The 24,844-nt window shown below is 42.3% G+C and overlaps 1 protein-coding gene across 4 annotated transcripts in view; it reads left to right on the top strand.

Moving 5' to 3' along the window:
* The window catches only part of PDE4C (phosphodiesterase 4C), a 934,858-nt gene that overhangs the window by 855,537 nt on the left and 54,477 nt on the right, over window positions 1–24,844 (top strand). For all 4 annotated transcript variants that reach the window (XM_056570177.1, XM_056570186.1, XM_056570200.1 and 1 more), the window contains 4 exons: window positions 13,115–13,306; window positions 13,614–13,650; window positions 14,927–15,000; window positions 22,517–22,566. In XM_056570177.1, coding sequence (XP_056426152.1) covers window positions 13,115–13,306; window positions 13,614–13,650; window positions 14,927–15,000; window positions 22,517–22,566 — 353 coding nt within the window. The remainder of the gene's footprint in view (window positions 1–13,114; window positions 13,307–13,613; window positions 13,651–14,926; window positions 15,001–22,516; window positions 22,567–24,844) is intronic.

Raw genomic sequence — 24,844 nt, 5'->3', positions numbered from 1 at the left:
TTTATAAAGTGACCAGGAACTTATATGCTGCATAAATCTGCAGATATCTAGCAGTAGAAACCCTGAGCTCCTACTGATTCTTGTATGCACTTTGTTCTGAATTTATAATACACATTGAAACCACGCATTTCACATTCACAGGCAGTTTGAAATGACCGTTGATAGTATTTTCTGGATTGTTAACTATTTTCTTAACAATGTAGTTTGTGGTCAATAGATAAATATTGTGTTAGAAAGAACACATGAATTCTAAGGGTGGGTTCACATCATGATTTTTATCATTCTACTTTTTCTCATGATTTTTTACCTTCATATCGTACTTCCATTGAGTAAACATATACAACACATGCATCAGAATTGATTTGCACCCGATTTTGTACGATTTTATGTTGGGGTTAAAATCGTGGCTTACCATGATTTTTTGCCCAAATTCAAAAAAGGATTGAAATCATGTCCGATTTTTAGATCATCATGGTCTATGTAAATCGTATTGAATTGACTGTGTAATTTCATCAGATCAGGCCCTGTTCAGAGTTTGTTTTTACGTATGATCAGCTGTCTGTGCTATTCCCCCTGGATAAGGAATAGCCAATGGGAACTCAGGTGGGCCTATGTTATCCTGAGCTCTGTGCTAGTTATTATTTTTGCCTTTGCTATGTCTATCTTAATCTGTTTTCCTCCATGTTAAAGTGTTTGGTTTTGTATTATTCAGGTTTAATATCATGTTCCGTATTCCTCCATGTACTGGAGTTTGGTTTTGTTGTTCCTGTATTCCTCGATGTTATGGAGTTTTGCTTTTTGTTGTATCTGTTTTTATAGAGTTCATGATTTCAGATTTTAAGTGTTTTTAGTACATGCACTGGTCATAGTGTACAAGAATACTGATTATGAGTGTCCTCTGTGAATTAACAGTGTGAACTGTGTTCTATGTTTCCTTGTTGTGAGATTACCAGAACAATGTGGCTAGCTTTTTGTGAACTGGTATTTCCTTTTTGAGCTTTCTTCTTTGACTACAAATCCCATAATTCCATTTTCCTCCCTTCCACACATTGAAACATAAATGAGCTGCATCCATTCAAAAGACCTGTGGTTTTCAATCAGGGTGCCTACAGCTGTTGAATTAGTTGCTTTGCGCTGGATGTACAGTGCATTACTATCTTTCTGTGCTGACACTTAAAATGCAATTTCATAAAGTGCATCTGTGCAAAGCACTATGTAGCATACAATACATTTCTCGAAGGCCAGATTCACAAGAGCATAACAGATAATAAGTGTATTATGAGTGCAAATCCCACCCTGGCCACAGGTCTAATAACCAAAAGTAAAGCATCATAAATAATATTTATATTGCTATCAGTTTGGGTCATTAGACTCTTCTTATGCTCATGTGAATCTAGCCTAACCCTGAAAAGTGTTTAACCGAAGCATTCCTTATAGGGGAAAATACTAATGGGTAATCCAAGTGCCTCTTTATTGGCACCATGAGGTAAACATACTGTTACACCATCATATCATCATTTTAGTACCCTTGGAAAATGTATTTTTCTACTGCGTAATAGGGAATGCTTTTAGGTCAGGAAAAGGAAAGAAAGTACATTTCACCTATGTTCATTCCATCAATGAATTTCTAAAAGGGTCTGAGGGATCCTTTTTGACATTTAATAGCTAGCTGGAACAAGACAGTAAGTCACACTAGTGTGACTGAGGAAGAGATATGTATTGCAATGTATCCTGACAGTCTGTCTTATATAGTCATTATGTGCTATAAATACCAAAGTATCTCATTTATTTTTGTCCCTTGAGATATAAATATAATCTTTTGACCTTGTGATTGCCTTCTTAACAGCTTAAGACATGTGTTGTTTGATTTTAGCTCTTTGGTTGGCATATGACAATCAAATAAGGATTTCAACTATAAAACCCAAACACCAGTAAATAAGTATTAAATATGTCACCATTTTTCTTACTAAATATATTTCTAAAGGTGCTATTGACATGAAATTTTCACCAAATGTTGGTAACAACCCAAGTAATCCATCCAAAGAAACCAAAAGTTATGTGTAATAATGTGAAATGACACATATAATAAAATTATTAAAGGGGTATTCCAGAATTTTTTTTTATTTGACAATGCTACAGGGGCTTTAAAGTTAGTGTAGTTCATAATATAGTGTCTGTACCTGTGTGTGATGGTTTTCTCACAATTCTTCTGTCATTTTCACTCCAATATTTTTTACAGCATACAAAATTACTCATGTCTCGGGATTTCCCAGGTTGCAGTGCGTGGTGACCTGACATCAAGTGATCAGGGGGATTCTGTCCTGCTTCAATGTGTGGAGCAATCGCTGGGTGGGAGAGAGATAATTTTGCAACAGCTGTAGGCACCATGATTAGAAAACACTGATGTATTGCATTGAAGGGATCACAGGTGTGTTTCAATTGGTGGGGTGGCTAATGTGTGGAAGGGAGGAAAGTGACCTCATACTTACAAACTATGGAATTATGGGATATGTAGTTTAGAGAATGAAATTCAACAGGAAATAAGTACCCAGTTCTGGCAGGTACATACTACTAAAATCACATTATGTTGGATAACCCCTTTTAAACACATGAAGAAAGGGAGGTGCAAAAGGGCATGGAAAGCTGAGACAACAGTTGAAATCTATCAGTAATTACGAAGCAATCCAGTCCCTTGTCAGTGCAAATTAATATCAGATGGTTCAGTCAGAACTGATGGCCTACAAAAAGGTCTCATTGCCATTTCTAAGGCTCTGAATGTTCCAATGAGCAATGTTGGGGCCATAATATAGAAGTGGAGAGACAATCAGTTCACCATAAATTTGCTTCCATAAGGTGCTCCTCGCAAGATTTCTGAAAGTGAAAATAATAATCAGAAACATTGTCTAAGAGCCAAGGACTATTTTGGGGGAGCTTTAAAAAGACCTGGAATATTATAACTAATGTTGTCTTAAAGAAAACAGTAAGTAATGCACTCCGTTGCCATGGCCGGTATGCACACTCACCACCTAAGACTCCATTGCTGAATGTAAAGTTTGTTGAAGCTTGTTTAATGTTTGCTGCACAATATTTGGAAAAGCAGTGAAATACTGGGAGAATATAGTGTAGTCAGACGGGAGGAAAATAGGACTGTTTGGATGATCATAATACACCATTGTTTGGAGGAAAATCTGTACTGCACATCATTCTAAAAACACCATAACAACAGTGAAGTCTGGAGGTGGGAACATCGTGGTGTGTGGCTGCTTTTCAGCAAAATGGTACTGGCAGACTTCACATAATTGAAGGAAGGATAAATGGGAAAATTTACATTCTTGACCAAAATCTGCTGCCATCTTCCAGGATGATGAAGATGAAACAAGGGTGGACATTTCAGCAAGACATTGGCCCACATTTATCATTGTCTTTAGACTGTTTTTTGTGTCTAAAAAGGGGCAAAAAAGGCGCAAGCAGGGTTTTTTGCCCCTTTTGTTTACACATTTCTGCTGATTTTGAGTTGCAATCCACTGATTTTGAGTTGCAATCCACTGATTTTGGCAATAGACATGATATGGAAGGGATTTATCATTGCCCCTTTTTGTGAAAAGGAGCAAAAAAAGGCGCAAAGCCACTGAAAAGTCTCTAAAACTACACCAGCCAAGACATTGTGTAGCTTTTTGGTGTATGTGTAGACAGAAATTTCAGAAAATGTGACCTGCACAAAATTTATCAAAGCTCTTTTACATTTTAATAAATGTGGTGCTCCTACACATTATCAGCACACAAAAAAAAAAAGGTGTAAAAAAATGCTTCACTTGCACCTACAATGATAAATGTGGGCCATTGATCAAAAATACACAGCCAAGGAAACTCTCTAATGGTTTCAAAGAAAGACAATAAAGCTGCTAGAATGGCCCAGCCAATAACCTGATTTAATTCCATTGAAAATCTATGAAACAAACTGAAGATTATAATTCATAGAAGAAGCCCATAGAACCTTCAAAATTTCAAGACTGTTTGTGTGAAAGAATGGGCCCAAATCACACCAGAACAATGCATGCAACATTATTACACATAACCTTATTTCTGGGCTTATTTTTATTAATTTTTTGTATGTATGAATTATTTGGGTTGTTAACAACAGCACCTTTGGAAATATATTTACTGAGAAAAATGGTGTCAATACTATTTCACTTGCTATAGGTTAGCATCAATACATTTGCCACTAAGCCTTGTTTTACTTCCAGAAATATTGGTCTTTTTTCTGTTTGTTGGGGTAGCCATTTTGATTATCAGCTTATATTGGCTTCTTAGTAAGGTGTCACTAATAGCCTAATAGGCTTACAGCAATGGCATACCTAGAGGGCCTTTTTGAGGCCTACCAGCAACCAACGGATCGTGGGATGCCAATGGATAACAGCATCTGTGGAGATAAAGTGCCAGGTTTGGAGATCTCCAGTTTCAGTAGTAACAACCATGCTCCTGCTGCTTAATCACATATAGGGGGAGATTCATCAAAACTTCTGCAGAGGAAAAGTCAACTAGTTGCCTATAGGAATCAATCAGATCGCTTGTTTCATTTTTGAAAAGGCCGCTGAAAAATAAAAGAAGCAATCTAATTGGTTGCTATGGGCAACTGGTCAGCTTTTCCTTGATGAATCTCCCCCATAGTGCCATGCAGTCAGCCCCAAGCTCAGCTTGGCCAATACACTGAGCAGAGCATAGGGAAAACTGTTACGAGGTTGATAGATCATAAAAGATGTCAGTGCTCCACTTTTTAGAGCTTCATAATTAGAGATGAGCAAACCTTTTAAAAGTTCGATTTGGTAGGTTCGCAAAATTTTTCCAAAAAGTTTTGTTTGAGGCAAACCCAAATCTCAGCAATAATCCTTAAAGGGGTATTCCAGGCCACAACTTTTTTTTATATATCAACTGGCTCGGTAAAGTTAAACAGATTTGTAAATTACTTCGATTAAAAAATCTTAATCCTTGCAATAGTTATTAGTTTCTGAAGTTGAGTTGTTTTTTTCTGTCTAACTGCTTTCTGATGACTCACGTCCCGGGAGCTGTGCAGTTCCTATGGGGATATTCTCCCATCATGCACAGCTCCCGGGACGTGACATCATCATTGAGCAGTTAGACAGAAAACTTCAGAAGCTAATAACTATTTGAAGGATTAAGGTTTTTTAATAGAAGTAATTTACAAATCTGTTTAACTTTCCAGAGCCAGTTGATATATAAAAAAAAGTTTTTGCCTGGAATAACCCTTTAACCCGTTCAGGACCCATGACGTAACGTTACGTCCCGACACCCTGGGTCTTAAGGACCCATGACGTACAGTTACGTCATGGGCAGTTCCGGCCCCTGCTGCGCGCCGTGCGGAGATCGGACTGGGATGCCTGCTGAAATCATTCAGCAGGCATCCCGTGCAAATGCCCATGGGGGTCATCAGACCCCCCCATGTCGGCGATCGCGGCAAATCGCAAGTGAATTCACACTTGCGATTTGCACGATTCCGGGTCATTACGGGTCTATATTGACCTGGTGACCCGGAATGTAAGGGGGATCGCGGGTGTCTAAGACACCCAGGATCCCCCTGAAGCGATAGGAGTGAGGTGGCACGGGTGCCACTCCTCCTATCCCTGCTATTGGGGGTCTAGACGCGACCACCAATAGCAGATCGGGGGCGGGGGGGTTTACTTTAGTTTTCCCCATCCTGCCCTCCCACAATAGGCGGGGCAGGACGGGGAAACGACGGGGACCGGCGCCGAAGAGGAGGCTGCGGGCGACGGAGATCGGCGGGCGGCGATGACGTGCGGCTGGATCTGACGGAAGCTGTTGAGTTGCCTAGCAACATCTGGAGGGTACAGTTTGAGACCATTATACAGTGGTCTCTAACTGTAGCCCTCCAGATGTTGCAAAACTACAACTCCCAGCATGCCCAGACAGCTGTTTGGGCATGCTGGAATATGTAGTTTTGCAACAGCTGGAGGGGTACAGTTTGAGACCACTATATAGTGGTCCCTAAACTGTAGCCCTCCAGATCTTGCAAAACTACAACTCCTAGCATGCCCAAACAACTGTTTGCTGTCAGGGCATGCTGGGAATTGTAGTTTTGCAACAGCTAGAGGACCACAGTTTGGAGATCACTTTGCAGTGTTCTCTAAAACTGTAGCCCTCCAGATGTTGCAAAACTGCAAATCCCAGCATGTCCAAACAGCAATCAACTGTCTCGGCATGCTGGGAGTTGTAGTTACGTACCTCCAGCTATTGCATAACTACATCTCCCAGCATGCCCTTCGGCGATCAGTACATGCTGGGAGTTGTAGTTTTGCAACAGCTGGAGGCAGACTGGTTGGAAAATACTGAGTTAGGTAACAGAACCTAACTAAAGGTTTTCCAACCAGTGTGTCTCCAGCTGTTGAAAAAGTACAACTCCCAGCATGCAGGGTCTGTCAGTACATGCTGGGAGTTGTAGTTTTGAAACAGCTGGAGGTTTGCCTCCCCCCCCCCCCCCATGTGAACCTACAGGGTACAATCACACGGGCAGGCTTACAGTAAGTTTCCTGCTTCAAGTTTGGGCTGCGGCAAATTTTTTGCCGCAGCTCAAACTCCTAGCGGGAAACTCACCGTAACACGTCAGTGCGAATGTACCCTAAAAACACTACACTACACTACACTAACACATAATAAAGAGTAAAACACTACATATACACCCCCTTACACTGTCCCCTTCCCCCCCAATAAAAATTAAAACCATATTGTATGGCAGTGTTTCCAAAACGGAGCCTCCAGCTGTTGCAAAACAACAACTCCCAGCATTTCCGGACAGCCACTGACTGTCCAGGCATGCTGGGAATTTAGCAACAGCTGGAGGCACCCTGTTTGGGAATCACTGGCATAGAATACCCTCAAATGCGCATGGCGCTCTCTCACTTCGGAGCCCTGTCATATTTCAAGGAAACAGTTTAGGGCCACATATGGGGTATCTCCATACTCGGGAGAAATTGCACTACAAATTTTGTGGGGCTTTTTCTCCTTTTACCCCTTATGAAAAGGAAAAGTTAGGGCTACACCAGCTTGTTAGTGTAAAAAAATTAAAAAATTTACACTAACATGCTGGTGTTGCCCTATACTTTTTATTTTTACAAGCGTTAAAAGGAAAAAAAGACCCCCAAAATTTGTAACGCAATTTCTCCAGAGTACAGAAATACCCCATATGTGGGCGTAAAATGCTCTGCGGGCGCACAACAAGGCTCAGGAGTGAGAGCGCACTATGTACATTTGAGGCCTAAATTGGTGATTTGCACAGGGGTGGCTGATTTTACAGCGGTTCTGACATAAACGCAAAAAAAATAAATACCCACATGTGATCCCATTTTGGAAACTACACCCCTCACGTAATGTAATAAGGGGTACAGTGAGCATTTACGCCCCACAGGTGTCTGACAGATTTTTGGAACAGTGGTCTGTGAAAATGAAAAATTAAATTTTTCATTTGCATAGCCCACTGTTCCAAAGATCTGTGAAACGCCAGTGGGGTGTAAATACTAACTGCACCCCTTATTAAATTCTGTGAGGGGTGTAGTTTCCAAAATGGGGTCACATGTGTGGGGGTCCACTGTTCTGGCACCACGGGGGGCTTTGTAAACGCACATGGCCCCTGACTTCCATTCCAAACAATTTTTTTCCCAAAAGCTCAATGGCGCTTCTTCTCTTCTGAGCATTGTAGTTTGCCAGCAGAGCACTTGACGTCCACACATGGGGTATTTCCATACTCAGAAGAGATGGGGTTACAAATTTTGGGGGGTCTTTTCTGCTATTAACCCTTGCAAAAATGTGAAATTTTGTGGGAAGCACACATTATAGTGAAATTTTTTTTTTTTACATATGCAAAAGTTGGGAAACCCCTGTGGGGTATTAAGGCTCACTTTATTCCTTGTTACGTTCCTCAAGGGGTCTAGTTTCCAAAATGGTATGCCATGTGTTTTTTTTTTTTTGCTGTTCTGGCACCATAGGGGCTTCCTAAAGGCAACATGCCGCCCAAAAACCATTTCAGAAAAACGTACTCTCCAAAATCCCCTTGTCGCTCCTTCGCTTCTGAGCCCTCTACTGCGCCCGCCGAACACTTTACATAGACATTTGAGGTATGTGCTTACTAGAGACAAATTGGGCTACAAACATAAGTATAAATTTTCTCCTTTTACCCCTTGTAAAAATTCAAAAATTGGGTTTACAAGAACATGCGAGTGTAAAAAATTAAGATTGTGAATTTTCTCCTTCATTTTGCTGCTATTCCTGTGAAACACCTAAAGGGTTAAAATGCTGACTGAATGTCATTATGAATACTTTAGGGGGTGCAGTTTTTCTAATGGGGTCATTTGTGGGGTATTTCTAATATGAAGACCATTCAAATCCACTTCAAATCTGAACTGGTCCCTGAAAAATAATGAGTTTGAAAAGTCTTAGAAAAATTGGAAAATTGCTGCTGAAATTTGAAGCCCTCTGGTGTCTTCCAAAAGTAAAAACATGTCAACTTTATGATGCAAACATAAAGTAGACATATTGTATTTGTGAATAAAAATTTTTTTTATTTGGAATATCCATTTTCCTTACAAGCAGAGAGCTTCAAAGTTAGAAAAATGCAACATTTTCAAATTTTTCATAAAATTTTGGGATTTTTCACCAAGAAAGGATGCAAGTTACCACAACATTTTACCACCATGTTAAAGTAGAATATGTCACGAAAAAACAATCTCGGAATCAGAATGAAAGGTAAAAGCATCCCAGAGTTATTGATGCTTAAAGTGACAGTGGTCAGATGTGCAAAAAATGGCCGGGTCCTACAGTGAAAATTGGCTAGGTCCTTAAAGGGTTAAACTTGCCTTTTCCCCCCTAACGCTGGAATAGCACTTTTTTTTTGGGGGGGGGAGGGGGGGGGGCGCCATGAAAAACGCCAATTCTGCCCCATGGCATATTTTTGTCCAAAAAACGCTGCAGCCAGATGTTAGCTGTAAATCAATGAGAAATCACAAAATTCTTTTTCCACTTTGTGTTTTTCAGTTATTTTTTTTTTATCCTTTTGGCGTTTTTTCACTCTTTTTTAGCTTTTGGTGGTTTTGCAAAATTGCAGCATGTTGAACCTATGTTTTTTTTTCCCCTGAAATTGTGGTATTTTTCTCGTATAGAAGTCTATGGGAGAAAAAAAAATGCCTAGAAAAACGCCATGTGGGTTTTAACTTTGGCATTTTTGCAGGCGGTTTTTGTTCTTTTTTGAACTTTAGCAATCCAAAAAAGTGATGCCGTTTTTACTAAAATTTCATAGGGTACCATTAAATAAATAATGATAAAAAATATACAGTAGTGATGGAAAAAATTGTATTGAACAGAATTTATCTTTTTTCTAACACATTTTTCATAAATTTTTAAACAGGGATCAATTTATGTGGCTGGGCAGAGCACTAAAAATGTAGCCGACAATAATAATATTTTTTTTATTTTTTTTTTAGGTAGTACTACTATTCCCAGCATGGAACACTCTGTTCTATGATGGGAGTAGTAGTTCCTGTACTAATTGACAGATCACCCTAGGTCCGTTGCGATCCTTCTGTATAGATGTGGCCGGCCGCTCTTCTATGGTCCTCTGCACTGCCGTGTATATATACACCTGGTTCCAGCCAATCACAACTCTCTGTGAGAAATATATATAGGTGTATATATAAGTCAGTGCAGGGGACCACAGAAGAGCGGCCGCATCTATACATTATACAGGAGGATCGCAGCGGGTGTCAGGAGCGACATCTGCTGTGATCTTTCCTTAACTGCAGGTACTACTGCTCTCAACATGGAGCACACTCTGCTCCATGCTGGGAGCTGTAGTACCTGAATTAATAGACAGATTGCAACAGGTGTCAGAAGTTACACTCACTGCAATCTGTCTATCAATGCAGGTACTACAGCTCCCAGCATGGAGCAGAGTGTGCTCCATGTTGGGAGTAGTAGTACCTGCAGTTGAGGACAGATCACAGCAGGGGTCACTCCTGACACCCAATGTGATCATCCTATCTATTGCAGAGATGCAGAGCGGCTTTCTCCTGCGCTCCGCATCTCTGCACTATACTCCGGCCAGTGATGTGAATAGAACATCACTCATTCATATTTCCCGCTGAGAGCTGTGATTGGCTGCAACCATCCAGCCAATCCCCACTCTGAGCGGAAAAAAATGAATGATTGATGTTCTATTCACATCACTGGCCGGTCAGAGTGTAGTGAAGAGATGCGAGAACTGTATAGAGCCGCTCCGCATCTCTGCTATATTATGGACGATCGCATCGGGTGTCAGGACTGACACCGGGTCGATATGTCTATTAGTACATGTACTTCTACTCCCATCATGGAACAGTCTGTTCCATGCTGGGAGTAATAGTACTACCTAAAAAAAAAAATTTTTAAAGTGAAACCCACACAAAACCTTATTAAAAATTAATAAAAATTTGGTAATTAAAAATAAAAATTTAGCTACATACATTTTTTCCCATCCCTACTGCATCCTTTTTTTTTTTTTTTGTGGTACCCAACAAATTTAGAAAAAAACGCCAAAGGGGCCAAAAATGCAATTTCCACTCAAAATGCAAAAAACGCCAGAAAAAATGTCAGATGCAGGAAATTGCACGGGCGTTTTTTCTGGTGTTTATTCTGGCGTTTTTTTTCTGTGACAAAATGCAGGAAGAAAAAACAAGTGGAATCGTAGCCTAACACTGCTAGAATCAGCTTGCTGTCAGTTTCTAACAAGCCAATTTTAAAGTGACAACCAATATGGCTGTACTTCCTAGTGTGACTCATGCAAATAAAAATACAAAAGCCATAGCAACAATACAGAAACATGCTAAGTTAACCTATTGACTATATTGTTCTAATAGTATCCATGTAGATTTTCCTCCTTGCTTGTCCCATGTAAACAGTCTCACATGTGGAGATTGCTTATTGTTAATGCCTTTTTGTAGAGGAGTGATAAAATGTTACTCCTCGCCGCCTCATTGAATGAGGTACACATTCAAGTACAATAGGTCAAAGTTCATGTCTCTAGTGGTAAGACTAGTGCTTAGTGTGTCCCCTCACCCTAACTTCAAGAAGATTTATAGATCCAAGACAGACGCACATGTGCTGCTCCAGATCTCCAATGAAAAGCGCATATATATGAGTGGCTTCTAAATCCAGTGGGGTTTAAGATGTTGGACTTGACCTCTATGACTAAGTATTACTCATTGTTTGATCTGTAATGTTTTATATAAACTATTGCAGACACTTTGTACTTAAAGATCTCTTCATTTTAAAATATTTGTCTTGTCTAATAAACACAGCTTTTATATACCCCTCTTCATGTTTTGGCCTAAAATCCATGTATCCTTCACAGTAAAGCCGCTTTCTTCTCTTCTATTTGTAAAATCTTCTATTAATGAGATTATTTCCTGTTTTTTATTTGGTATCTATGACAATTTTCACGAGTTCTTTTTCTGTTCACATGAGGATAGCCCATGGTATGCTATTCTTCCTATTCACATGTCCTAAAATATTCTATACTGCAATGGTCATTCTTGTGGTTTGATAAAGCATGGCCTTTTTTTCACCCAACACATTAGAGGAGAGAAAACATTTTGCAAAAAGGTGTTCTGACCTAAATCACATTCTTCATAGGAAGTAGTCTGATTTTTCTTACAGGAAAAGGAACTTAAAGGGGTATTCTGGGCAAAAACATTTTATCCGCTAAGATGTCTGATCGCGGATGGTCTGCTGCTGAGACACCCCGGGATCTCCCTGCAGCACCCGCATTGTATGCGGGTGCTGAATCTCCAGTTTCGGAAACCTCCGGGTTTCCGGGACTGGGGACGTGGCGTCAAGCCACACCCCCTCCATTCATGTCTATGAGAGGGGGGGTGACGGCCGTTACGCCCCCTCCCATAGACATGAATGGAGGGGGCGTGGCGTGACGTCCCGTCCCATAGACATGAATGGAGGGTGCGTGGCATGATGTCACGTCACGTCCCCTCCCATAGACATGAATGGAGGGGGTGTGGCGTGACGTCATGTCCCCAGTCCCGGGAACCCGGAGGTTTCCAAAACTGGAGATTCAGTACCCGCATAGAATGCGGGTGCTGCAGGGAGATCGTGGGGGTCTCAGCAGCGGGCCCCCCGCGATCAGACATCTTATCCCCTATTCTTTGGATAGGGGATAAAATGTTTTTGCCCGGAATACCCCTTTAAAAGTTAGGGCAGCAGTGTTTGTTTGGATTTACCTGATTTGTGACACTACAAAGTGCAGCCATATTGGTTTTCGCCTTTGAACTAATTTCTCTAAAACTAATTATATCTTACTTTATACTATTATTTTTTCTGTATGTTTTTAAGGACTTTTTACCAAAATTCAAAGGGGACAGCTACATTTCCCTTTGTCCCTTCAGCAGAAATGCTAATAGCGCAGACATCTGGAATCAAGTATTGGATGGAAATCCTTTTTCTGTAAAAATAATAAAGACTGGATTTAATTTATAAATAGCAGGAACTGACTTAGGCTGGGTTCACACCACATTTTCTTAAATACGGTTCCCGTATACGGTTTGGAGGAGGGGGCGGGGCTTAATCGCGGCGCCCGCACTTAGCCGTATTCGGGAACCGTATTTAATGCAAGTCTATGAGCCGACCAGAGTGAACCGCAGCCTCCGGTCGGCTTCGTTTTCGGCCGTATGCGGTTTCCCGACCGCAGGCAAAAACGTGGTCGACCACGTTTTTGCCTGCGGTCGGGAAACCGCATACGGCTGAAAACTAAGACGACCGTAGGCTGCGGTTCACTCTGGTCGGCTCATAGACTTGCATTAAATACGGTTCCCGAATACGGCTGAGTGCGGGCGCCGCGATTAAGCCCCGCCCCCTCCTCCAAACCGTATACGGGAACCGTATTTAAGAAAACGTGGTGTGAACCCAGCCTTACTGTATACAATTATAAGATCCACAATCGTATATGTGGAAAACATTAAATATATTTAAGTTTGAAAATATGACACCTGTAATAAATATATATGCAGTTTAGGATATATTGAGTTGTTTTTCTCTTTTTTTTCAGCTTTGATGTGGAAAATGGCTTATCGACAGGTAGAAGCCCCTTGGACCCCCAAGCCAGTCCAGGATCAGGACTGGTTTTGCAGGGCAACTTTCCCCACAGCCAGAGAAGAGAGTCTTTTCTTTACCGTTCTGACAGTGACTATGACCTTTCTCCTAAAGCCATGTCAAGGAACTCTTCTATTGCAAGTGACTTGTGAGTATGAATGAAAGTCAAGCTTTCTCTGGGTTACTTTTCATAGTAAATACTAACTCAGTAAGAATGAAATATTTATAACTTACACTCTGTATAGGAAATATGCCAAGGAGAATCAGCCCATTCTTATCTAAACTTCGCTGTTATGTTTTAGGGAAGCCGGGGCATATCTGCAAAGTAGTAAAAATGCAACACACAGAAATATATGACAGTGATAGTAATGATTACTACACAGGTATCTGTAAAGCAAGAGTACAGTGATTTAAGCACCACTGATGGGAAATCTATATTTCTTGATCTCTCTTAGGCATGGAGAAGACATGATAGTGACCCCTTTTGCACAGGTGAGTAATTTAGCTCCAAACATATACGATTGTACATATTTTAAGGACCTAAACTGTAGCACCATAAGCAATTACAAGCACAAAGATACACAGATTGTTCTTAAAGTGGTTCTCTATTTTGGACATTCCCCAATTTGTGGAAGGAGATTACAGGAAGAAGAAAAAAAGTCCTGGGTGTCAGGCATGACTCACGCCTGCTCATCTGAAACGCGTTATGTTTTGGTTGTTGAGATAAAAAGACATTTGTGATGTATCTCATCACTTCCTGCTTGATGATCCGCATCTGACACCCAGAACTTTTTTCTTTTTCCTGAAATCTTTGGATTATTCGGCTGGCTTACCCTAACGCCGATACTTGGAGGCCTGCACCATCAATACCTATGCCTTCATAGTGGTTGTGTATAACACAACCGCACAAGGTGAGCATATCCCTGTCTAGGGGTCCTGGTTTCAATTTACACACTTGTGTGCTATACATATTGCCCTATGAGAAGCTCTGCTTTCTTTTTCTCTCTAGGTATTTGTGGAAGGGTCACTTGATAAGATGATATCTCCTCTGCTGGGAGTCAGGTTCAGATATAATCTGTGGGGAAACTTGGCAGAAAGTGTTCATTTTCCCTGCAGCACCAACACAAACAAAATTATAGGGGCATTTAGACTTAGTTAACAAAAAATACATCCCAAACTTGAGTGTACTCAAGTACGCCTGGCCCATCACCAGAGCTCTGGTCCCTTTGTTTCCCTGATAGTGTTTTCCTGAGGTGCTGATATTCTAAACCCACAGCAGCCAATCTCTGAGGATACAGTGTGTTTGAACGTTAGCAGGAGAATCGAGAGAGCTCGTCATCAGGGAAAGTGAAGAAACGGACTGGAGCACTGGTGCTGGGTCTGGAGAAGTGGGTACAAGGTGGTGTGTGTTTTAAGTAAATCACAATACTTGTTTAAGCATTATACATTTCCTATTGATATTAATGCATTGTCTGTAGGACAGGACAAATCCTCCAGGAAGAGACTATCTATGTAACTGTTCTTCGCTCTGGCCAAGAGATGAGACCCCTCTATTAATGTAGAATTCCCTAACAAGGAATATGAAATAGTTTTTAGCCTTATGTTAACTATGTATGTACAAGTCTTTTTCATTTTTAGTTTTACCCAGTCATTTCACAGAAGTAAATCATCATCTATTATTATGGTTTCCTCTTATAAAATGGCAGTGATCTGGCTTGCTTTTTTGTCTGTAAGCAATTGGCTTGATAATTCTTGAATCTTGTTTTAGGTTCTGGCCAGCCTGAGAACTGTGCGGAGCAACTTTGCAATGCTAACTCACCTTCAGGACAGAGTAACTAACAAGTGAGAGATAATTTATTATTATTTTATTTGTTATATTCCACTATTTTACATTTCTTATTATATATACCTACTACAACTGAGAAAGTCCCAATAATATATATTGGTGTATTAAAATATGGGCACTTCTGGAGGAGCTTGTATTTTTGAGTAAACGTTCACACACATTTCATCAACTTGTAGTCTCACATAGTAGTTTCACATAGCAAAACATACAGTGGATCCCTTTCTCTGCTTATGTTATTTTCTTTTTCCATTCTCTCAATTCATCCTTCCTTTTCTCTTCCCTACTTTCCCCCCCTCCAGTCTCTAGTAACATAGGGGGACATGTATCATTGCATTTAGACCATTTTTCACGTCTACAAATTTTGCGCAATTGCGCTTTTTTTGCATAGAGCTGCGTTTTTTTGGTGGACAGTTTTCTAAAGTTGTCACCAGTTTGGTCTACAGTACACCACCTAATCCAGTGGACTGGTATTTATCAATTGCGCAAAAAAAAGTAGATGTTTTTTTTTGCGCAATTGCGCTTTTTTGCAAGTAAAGTAGTCTAAACCTAAGAGTGCTAGCAAGGACTCGTAGAAAATGGCAGACGGTGGAAGATGCAGGTGGAGAATGCAAGAGATGTCTCTCAGCACTGCAGTACTACAACTACTCCCATCATGGGACAGAATCTGTCCCATAATGGGAGTAGTTGTAGTACCGGAGCGCTGAGAGACGCACATCCCCTGTCTGCGGGACTCTATTGTGACTGTTAGGACTACTACTCCCATCATGGACAGACTGTCCATGATGGGAGTTGTAGTCCTGGGGCTGAAGGACAGATCGCAGCAGGTCATTCTCCAGAGACCCGCTGCGATCTGCATTTATTAACTTAAAAAGCCGGCGGTATATGCGGCTCCACTGCGCTGCCGCCGGCTCCCGTATGCAGATGTCACGATTCATAATCCCCGCCTCCGGGAGAGGGGAGCTCTGATTGGTGGAAAGCTATTCACCACTATTAGCCAATCAGAGCTCCTGTCTTCTGGCGGGGATTATGAATTGTGACAGGTCTATACAGGGGAGCGAGTGGAGCCGCTTCTACAGTATATAATTGTTATGTGTACTGTACCCCCCCCCCCCCAGACTAATACTGACGCCTTCTATAGTGAGCGCTGGGACCGCTGTGTGATTGACAGGTCCCCAGCGCAAGTGTCCGGCCCCACTGACCTTTATATGTTATAAATCTTCATGATACACACTGCCCGTCCTCCTCTTCATTCTTCTGATACCGGAGACGCGCGGCTTCTGCTTTCACTATAGTCAGAGCGCCCCCTGCCGTTGTCTGACCCCAGCCCTGTGCAGTGTGGAGGCCGGGAGGGGCACTCTGTCTATAGACTATGATACAGAAGCCGTGCGACTCCGGTATCAGAAGAATGAAGAGGAGGACGGGCAGTGTGTATCATAAAGATTTACAACATGTAAAGGTCAGTGGGGCTGGACACTTGCGCTGGGGACCTGTCAATCACACAGCGGTCCCAGCGCTCACTATAGAAGGGGTCAGTATTAGTCTGGGGGGGGGGGGGGGTGGTACAGTACACATAACAATTATATACTGTAGAAGCGGCTCCACTAGCTCCCCTGTATAGACCTGTCACAATTCATAATCCCCACCAGAAGACAGGAGCTCTGATTGGTGTATAGTGGTGAATAGCTTTCCACCAATCAGAGCTCCCCTCTCCCGGCGGCGGGGATTATGAATCGTGACATCTGTATACAGGAGGAGGGGGGGGGGGGGTGCAGTGTTGCCGCCGGCTTTTTAAGTTAATAAATGCAGATCGCAGCGGGTCTCTGGAGAATGACCTGCTGCGATCTGTCCTTCAGCCCGAGGACTACAACTCCCATCATGGACAGATTCTGTCCATGATGGGAGTAGTAGTCCTAACAGTCACAATACAGTTTCGCAGCTGGGGGATGTGTAAGAGCCATCCCTCAGCACTGCGGTACTACAACTACTCCCATCATGGGACACAAAATTTCCCATGATGGGAGTAGTAGTCCAAGGGCAGACTGACGGATCTCAGGGGTCTCACTCTTGAGACCCCTTGCAACTTCTCCGCCCCTGCCCCCTAGTGATGACATCATTAGGGGGCAGAGCTTCACAGTCCAGGCCTGAAGCCAGGGTGGTAAGTATGGCTCTGTTCTCATTATGTGTTTTGCATAATGGGAACAGAGCCTTTTTCGCAGTGTGTTCCCAAACAGGGAGACTCCAGCTGTTGTTTACCTACAGCCCCCATGATGGGAGTTGTAGTTTAGCAACAATTGGAGGCTCCCTCTTTAGGAACACACTGCATTATGTGCGCTCTACCCAGGGGAGAGCGCCAAAAATGTACTGACCCATTTTTCGTGTTTTTATTTTCTTGTCATTTCAGATAAGTGAATGCAGAGGACTACCTGAGATTCGGTGGAGTGTGACGATGACTAGCATTTTTTTAATGTCAATAAAAGGGTTAACGAGGGCTGTGGGGGAGTGTTTTTTTTAATCCATTTTTTATTTCATGTGTTGTGTTTTTTATAATTGAAATTTCAGGCTTAGTAGTGGAAGCCGTCTTGTAGACGGAATCTATTACTAAGCTGGGCTTAGCGTTAGCCCCGAAAACAGCTAGCGCTAACCCCCAATTATTACCCCGGTACTCACCGCCACAGGGGTGCTGGGAAGAGCCGTTACCAACAGGCCCGGAGCATCAAAAATAGCGCTCCTTGGCCTAGGCGGTAACAGGCTGGGGTTATTTAGGCTGGGGAGGGCCAGTAACAATGGTCCTCGCCCATCCTGGTAATGTCAGGCTGTTGCTGATTGGTTGGTGTCTGATTGACACTGAAAATATGGGGAAGCCTATGTGTTGTTTTTTTTTGTAATAAAAAAAAGTGTGTGGTTCCCCATATTTTCAGTGTCAGTCAGATACCAACCAATCAGCAACAGCCTGACGTTACCAGGGTGGGCGAGGACCATTGTTACTGGCTCTCCCCAACCTAAATAACCCCAGCCAGGAGCGCTATTTTTGACACTCCAGGCCTGTTGGTACTGGCTCTTCCCGGCAACCCTGTGGCGGTGGGTAACGGGGTAATAATTGGGGGTTAGCTCTAGCTGTTTTTGTGGCTAACGCTAAGCCCGGCATTGAGAAAAAAAATGTATTTAAAAAAAAAAAAAAAAAAACTCACCACACAGCCCTCATTAAACCTTTTATTGACATTAAAAAAAAGCTGGTCATCATCGCAATACACTGAATCTGACGTAGTCCTCCCCATTCACGTATCTGAAATGAGAAAAAAAAAAGGTTAGGACATCATTTGCGATCTCACCTGGTGAGTGCGCCCATACTGCAGTGTGTAACAGGGAGCCTCCAATTGTTCTTGTCTGCCTACTGTATCCTGTATATACAGTCATCTATAGATGGCTGTATATACAGGAGAGCGCACAAAGATTTAACTCAGAGCTGCAGTGTGGGTTAACTCTTTCCTTGCTGGGCTCCTGTATAGTATACATGGATACACTATGCCCCCTGTATACTATACAGCGGGCGGAGGTAAGTAGTGATGCTCTGCACCCTGTATATGTATATGCTATACATCACTCCTTACCTCCTTACACTCCGTGGGGCGGGCGCTCTGCATCCGACCCATGGAGTAGTACCTGCAGTGAAAAAAATGCACAAAGGGTACAAAAATGTTTGTTTCCGCACACCAGCAAAAATGCAAGAAAAAACACAAGGGGAGAGATTAATCAAAACCTATGTAGAGGAAGAGCGGTGCAGTTGCCCATAGCAACCTATCAGATTGCTCCTTTCATTTTTGTAAAGAAGCAATCTGATTGGTTGCCATGGGCAACTGCACTACTCTTCCTCTGTACAGTTTTTGATAAATCTCCCCCAAGAATAATTACCAAAATGCAGGAAAAGCTGGGACCGTTTTTCAGGCGTTTTTGCTGGTAGACAAAAAAAAACCTCAGTGGAATCCTGAAAAACAATAGAACAAAAGCCCAGCGTCCAGGATACACCACTTTTCCTGTGAGGTGTAGAACAGGTCTACAAATAGAACTTTGTGGAGATTTAGACAATTGCACGAAATGTATCATGGGGCTTGCACAAGTTTGATAAATTTGGAGAAATTGCTCCAAATTTAGACCAACCAAAATGATCTACAAAAAACGTCTACCAACAACAACATTGATACATCTCCCCCATAGTTCATAATGTCTAAAAAAGACCAGAGTCCATCAATTTCAACCTATATCCCTAATGAGTCCCTACTGAATTTATCCAGAGGAAGGCAAAAAACCCTCATACAAGAGAGAGGTAAAAACGTATTCCCGCTTCCAAATATGACAATCAGAATAAATCCCTGGATCAACGTTCTGTCCCTATAGATCTAGAATCCATAACCTGTAATGTTATTACTCTCCAAAAAATGCATCCAGACCCCTTTAAAATAATTTTAGAGTTCACCATGACCACCTCCTCCGGTAGAGAATTCCACAGTCTCACTGCTCTTACAGTAAAAAAAAACCCCGTCTGTGCTGGTGTAGAAACCTTCTTTCCTCTAAACGTAGAGGATGCCCCCTTGTTATAGATACAGTCCTGGGTATAAATAGATCATGAGAGAGATCTCTCTACTGTCCCCTGATATATTTATACATAGTTATTAGGTCTCCCCTAAGCCTTCTTTTTTCTAAACTAAATAACCCTAATTCTGATAATTTTTCTGGGTACTGTAGTCCTCCCATTCCCCGTATTACTCTGGTTGCCCGTCTTTGAACCCTCTCCAGCTCCACTATATATTTCTTGTACACTGGTGCCCAGTACTGTACACAGTATTCCATGTGTGGTCTGACTAGTGATTTGTACAGCGGTAGAATTATTTCCTTGTCGTGGGCACCAGTGTACAGTGCCATTTGTAATAGTGCACTGTCCTCTATTGTGTTTACCGCTTTACAGAGTTTAGTATCATCAGCAAAGATTGCTCCTTTACTATTCAACCCCTCCACAAGGTCATTAATAAATATATTAAATAGAACAGGACCCAAGACTGACCCCTGTGGTACCCCACTAGTAACAGTCACCCAATCAGAATAAGTACTATTAATAACCACCCTCTGTTTCCTATTACGGAGCCAGTTACTTACCCACCTATACACATTCTCCCCAGTCCAATCCTTCTCATTTTATACACCAATCTTTTATGTGGAACTGTATCAAATGCTTTGGAAAAATCCAGATATATGACATCCAGCGATTCCCCCTGGTCCAGTCTGGAGCTCCCCTCCTCATAAAATCAGGTTAGTTTGACAGGACCGATCCCTCATAAAGCCATGCGGATATGGGGTCATACATTTATTTTTATCAAGATATTCCAAAATAGCATCTCTTAGAAAACCCTCAAACAATTTACATACAACGGAGGTTAAACTAACAGGCCTATAATTCCTGGGGTCACCTTTTGACCCCTTTTTAAATATTGGCACCACATTTGCCATGCGCCAGTCCTGGGGTATAGTCCCTGTTACTATAGAGTCTCTGAATATTAAAAATAGGGTTCTGTCTATTACATTACTTAATTCCTTTAGAACATGGGGGTGAATGCCATCTGGACTTGGTGATATGTCTATTTTGATTTTTTCTAGGCAGCACTGTACTTCTTCCTGGGTTAGACAGGTGACCTGTACAGGGGAGTTTACCTTATCTCAGTGGCGTTGCTAAGGTTGGTGTCACCCGGTGCGATAGAAAATGGTGTCACCCCATACCTACCCCCCCCCCCAGTAAGGTGAGGACGTGAGGTTGGCAGGTGGTGCACATGCAGCCACGCACATGAGGACTGGGGGGGTGAGGGGGGCAGGGCCAGCCCAAGTCATTGTGCTGCCTGGGTCCAAGAATGGAATGCTGCCCCCACCCCCAAAAAAAAAGAACAAACACGCATGTATATATATGACAGTTCACCTCACAGCTCCCCCCCAATACAGTGACAATATAGAGGTATATACCATCTGTACACAGGATATATATACCATGTAAGTGATTATTAACAGCACCATATAGAGGTATATACCAGCTGTATACAGATCTGTTTACCATAGTATAAGTGATTACAATTGCATTTAGGAACTCACGGTTACTTGTTTTCTGATCAGCGTTGTCCTCTTTTGTTTTCTTCTCCATCCGGCTTAAGCCGCCATGATGTCTTCTTCCAGACAAAACTTCCTTTCTTCCGCATCTGCGGGACAAACATGTTAGACATTTTTCCAGCGCTCTCCATTGCCAACCCCATCTTTGCCATTCCAATTCTAAACCCGCCCTTCTGAACCATTTCAATTCCCCCTTCTTATCCCCTCTTTGCCATTTTAATCCCCCTCCTTCTTCTGATAGGGGGAGGGGAAGAAATGGCATGGGGGGGGGGGTAATTGAAATGGCATAGGGGGGATTGGGAATTGAGATGGCCCCTCTGATCCCCCTGTGCATTTCATTAACCCCTGTCCTCCCCTCTGTGTCATTTCATGAACCCCACTCCTCCCACGTGTGCACATGAGGACCGGGGGGGGTTGCTGGCGGACGTGTGCAAATGAGGACGGGGGGGGGGGGGGGGGCAGGGGGTGCTGCCGCCTGTGGTGTCACCCCTCCAGGCTGGTGTCACCCGGTGCGCTCCGCACCCCCCGCACCCGGGTCGCAACGCCACTGCCTTATCTCACTGTATTTCACCTGCCATTTCATTTTCCTCAGTGAATACAGTGGAGAAGAATTTGTTAAAGATATTAGCCTATTCCTGATCCCCATTTATAATTTCCTCCTCATCATTTTTTAAAGGGCCAACACTTTCATTTTTAACCTTTTTGCTATTAATATAATTAAAAACATTTTGGGGTTAGTTTTACTCTCTTTGGCAATGAGTCTTTCTGTCTCTATTTTTTGCGGCTTTTATATGTTTTTTTTTTTTTTTTACATATTTAAAATTTTGCTCTATAGCTTTTTAATGCTTCTTCACTGCCATCCTGTTTTAGTAGTTTAAATGCTTTACTTATGTCATTTATTGCCCCCTTAACATTTTTATTTTATTTATTATTCCTTTCCTCTCTCCTTTTTCTTCCATAACCATCCTGTCCCCCATCTATCGTTGTCAATATAGTGTTCATGTGGAGCAGCTATTATCCTGACCTTTATGTTTCGTCCGGTTACTCGTCCCATTTATCTTCATGCCCAGGTTTAGGGTGCGCTCCTTTCCTACCAGTTTGTTTTTATTTTGTTAGTGAAGTTTTGCATCCCTATTATTTTTCCCTTCTTGAACTGTATACTAGACCTCATTTCATGTCTCATACACCTTGCTTTGCCTTTTGTTGTGCCTTATTGTTTGATAGTTTATTTTTCTGAAAGATCTGCAATAAAAGTTTATTTACCATAAATCATACAATGGAACACCACTACCTTACACTCAAATCACCAGTGGCTCTGTTAGTTTTGATTGAGGACAATTTTATTGTTATTTACTTCTATTTTTCCAGGAGATCTTCTGGCAACAATCCACCTACAGTGTGTAAACCAAACCTATCTGGTAAGGAGTATTTTCACAAAAATAACCACCTCTTATAAACATATTGATATATCACCAGGGCAAAGCAAGATGAACAATGTATTAATCTTAATTAGGGCTTCCCGATTTGAGGAAAATGTCATTTTGTGATTATGGAGGTGAATTTTATGATTTTGATTGTAATATAATAAACAAATGGTGAAATACCCCATGTCATGTGTATCTCCCCGATTTCACACCCCCACCTTAAAGGAGTTATTCAGGATAAGAAAACAGCGTTGATTTCTTTAAAAAAAAAAAAAAAATTAGTATTGTAGTTCAGTTCCACTTACGTAAATGAAGCAAAGTTCTAACACCACACACAACTTGAAGAAGACAAGGGGGTGCTGTTTTTTCAAGAAATCAACTCTGTTTTTCTATTCCTGGATAATATGGTGACAGTGCACAGAGGGAAACATTTAAAAAAAAAAAAAAAAAACGGATGCCTACCTAGCTCTGGCCTCCTGTAGGTCTGCCACAGGTTCCGTTTTCCTCCATGTGGTCCCAATGTATTCTCTGTGCTTCCTTCTTCAGAGACAAGCAGCTGATTGCAGGACCTTCTTGCTCAGCCAATCCCAGGCTGAGACAAGACACTGCTGCTGCCAGTGATTGGCTAAGTGAGAAGGTTCTGCAGCCAGCAGCTTGTCTTTGAAAAAAAAAGAATGGGAGAATGGGATCTGCGGCAGATGTATGGGAGACCAGGGCTAGGTAAGCATCAGTTTTTTCATGTTTCACCTGATCTCCTGCACCATATTACACACAAAGGGGGTCAGGACTGGGGTTGGTAAAATTCAAATGCAAGATATTAATTGCAGGATTTGGCAGTCTTGGAATGGTGATTGGATTTACTTTTTAGGATAAACTGTGCAGCGATTCACTGTATTGTATAAAATATTTATTAAGGTAACCTGTCACAATTAAAATGCTGTCTAATCTGTTGACAACATGTTATGAGAGCAGGAGGAGCTGAGTAGGCTGGTGTTTTGCAGGAAAAGGTTCAGTATAATCTGTAACTTGAATAAAATCCTTGTTTATTCTGGGTTCTACTAAGTGACTGACAGCTATATGCTATCTGCATGCTTATGCAGACAAAGCCATTAACTGAGCGGGCATTTTCTTGTGTCAAGATAGAAGAGAATTCTAGTCAGCAGAGAACCTGAGCAGTGGAATGAACACGATTTCTGTTTTGTTTTTTATATTTAACTCAGCCTGATCCATTAAAAAAATTATTACACACTGTGTAACCCATTTAGTGTTCTGCTGCAAGTATATGTGCACACTAGGGATCGACCGATATTGTTTTTTTAGGGCCGATACCGATAATCGGTGGAGGTTAGGGCCGATAGCCGATAACTTATACCGATATTCCAGTATAAGTTATCGGCTATTTATCCCCCCGCAACACCGCTGCAGATCATTGATTTAAAGCGGGCGCTTTAAATCAATGCACTGCAGTGGCTTTTGCGGTGCCATAGGCCGCCGCCGCCACCCGCTTCGCTCCCCCTGCCTGTCCGGGGGTCCTGAGACCTATCACCACCACCGCTCCCCCCGCCGCACCCGCGACCGACCCCCGCACCGGCCCCATTGCCTCCCCCATCCCCGGTTTTATAATTACCTGTTCCCGGGGTCCACTCCACATCTGGCTCCGGTGGCGTCCTCCTGAACGGTCACTGTGCGCACTGACGGTGACATCACGTCGTGCACGTCACTCGTCATTGCGCACAGCGTAACGCAGGACGCAGCAGGAGCAAGAAGTAGCGTGGGCTCCGGGAACAGGTAATTATAAAACCGGGGATGGGGGAGGCAATGGGGGCGGTCGCAGTGCGGTGGGTCGGGGGCGGTCGTGGTGCGGTGAGGGCGGTGCGGGGCATTATCGGCTTATCGGCAAGGTAATTGCCGATACCGATAATGCCCCAAATCCTGATTATCGGCCGATCCCTAGTGCACGCACATTTAATTTGTTGCTGAAAATTATGCAGCAATTATGCAAAAATCAAGCAGAATTTGCTGCAGCCTCCCTGTGGAAAACAGATGACCATGGGGAAAAATACTATATTTACCACCCGTTTCTTTAAGATAAAGCTGGTCTCTGTATATCTGGTCTCTAGCAATAACCTGTCAGGTCAGATGCACAGAGATTAGCAGTGGGCAAGATAAATTCTACCCCAGGGGTACCAGGGAGGTCAGTATAGTTTATTATTTTAACCTGTGAATACATTTTGTCTAAATTTGTGGATTTTGCTGTGGATCTACTGATAAA

The sequence above is a fragment of the Hyla sarda genome, chromosome 1 (assembly GCF_029499605.1).
Source record: "Hyla sarda isolate aHylSar1 chromosome 1, aHylSar1.hap1, whole genome shotgun sequence".
NCBI classification, from domain to species: Eukaryota; Metazoa; Chordata; class Amphibia; order Anura; family Hylidae; genus Hyla; species Hyla sarda.
The sequence above is the reverse complement of the archived record's forward strand: the minus strand, read 5'-3'. Positions and strand labels throughout refer to the sequence as shown.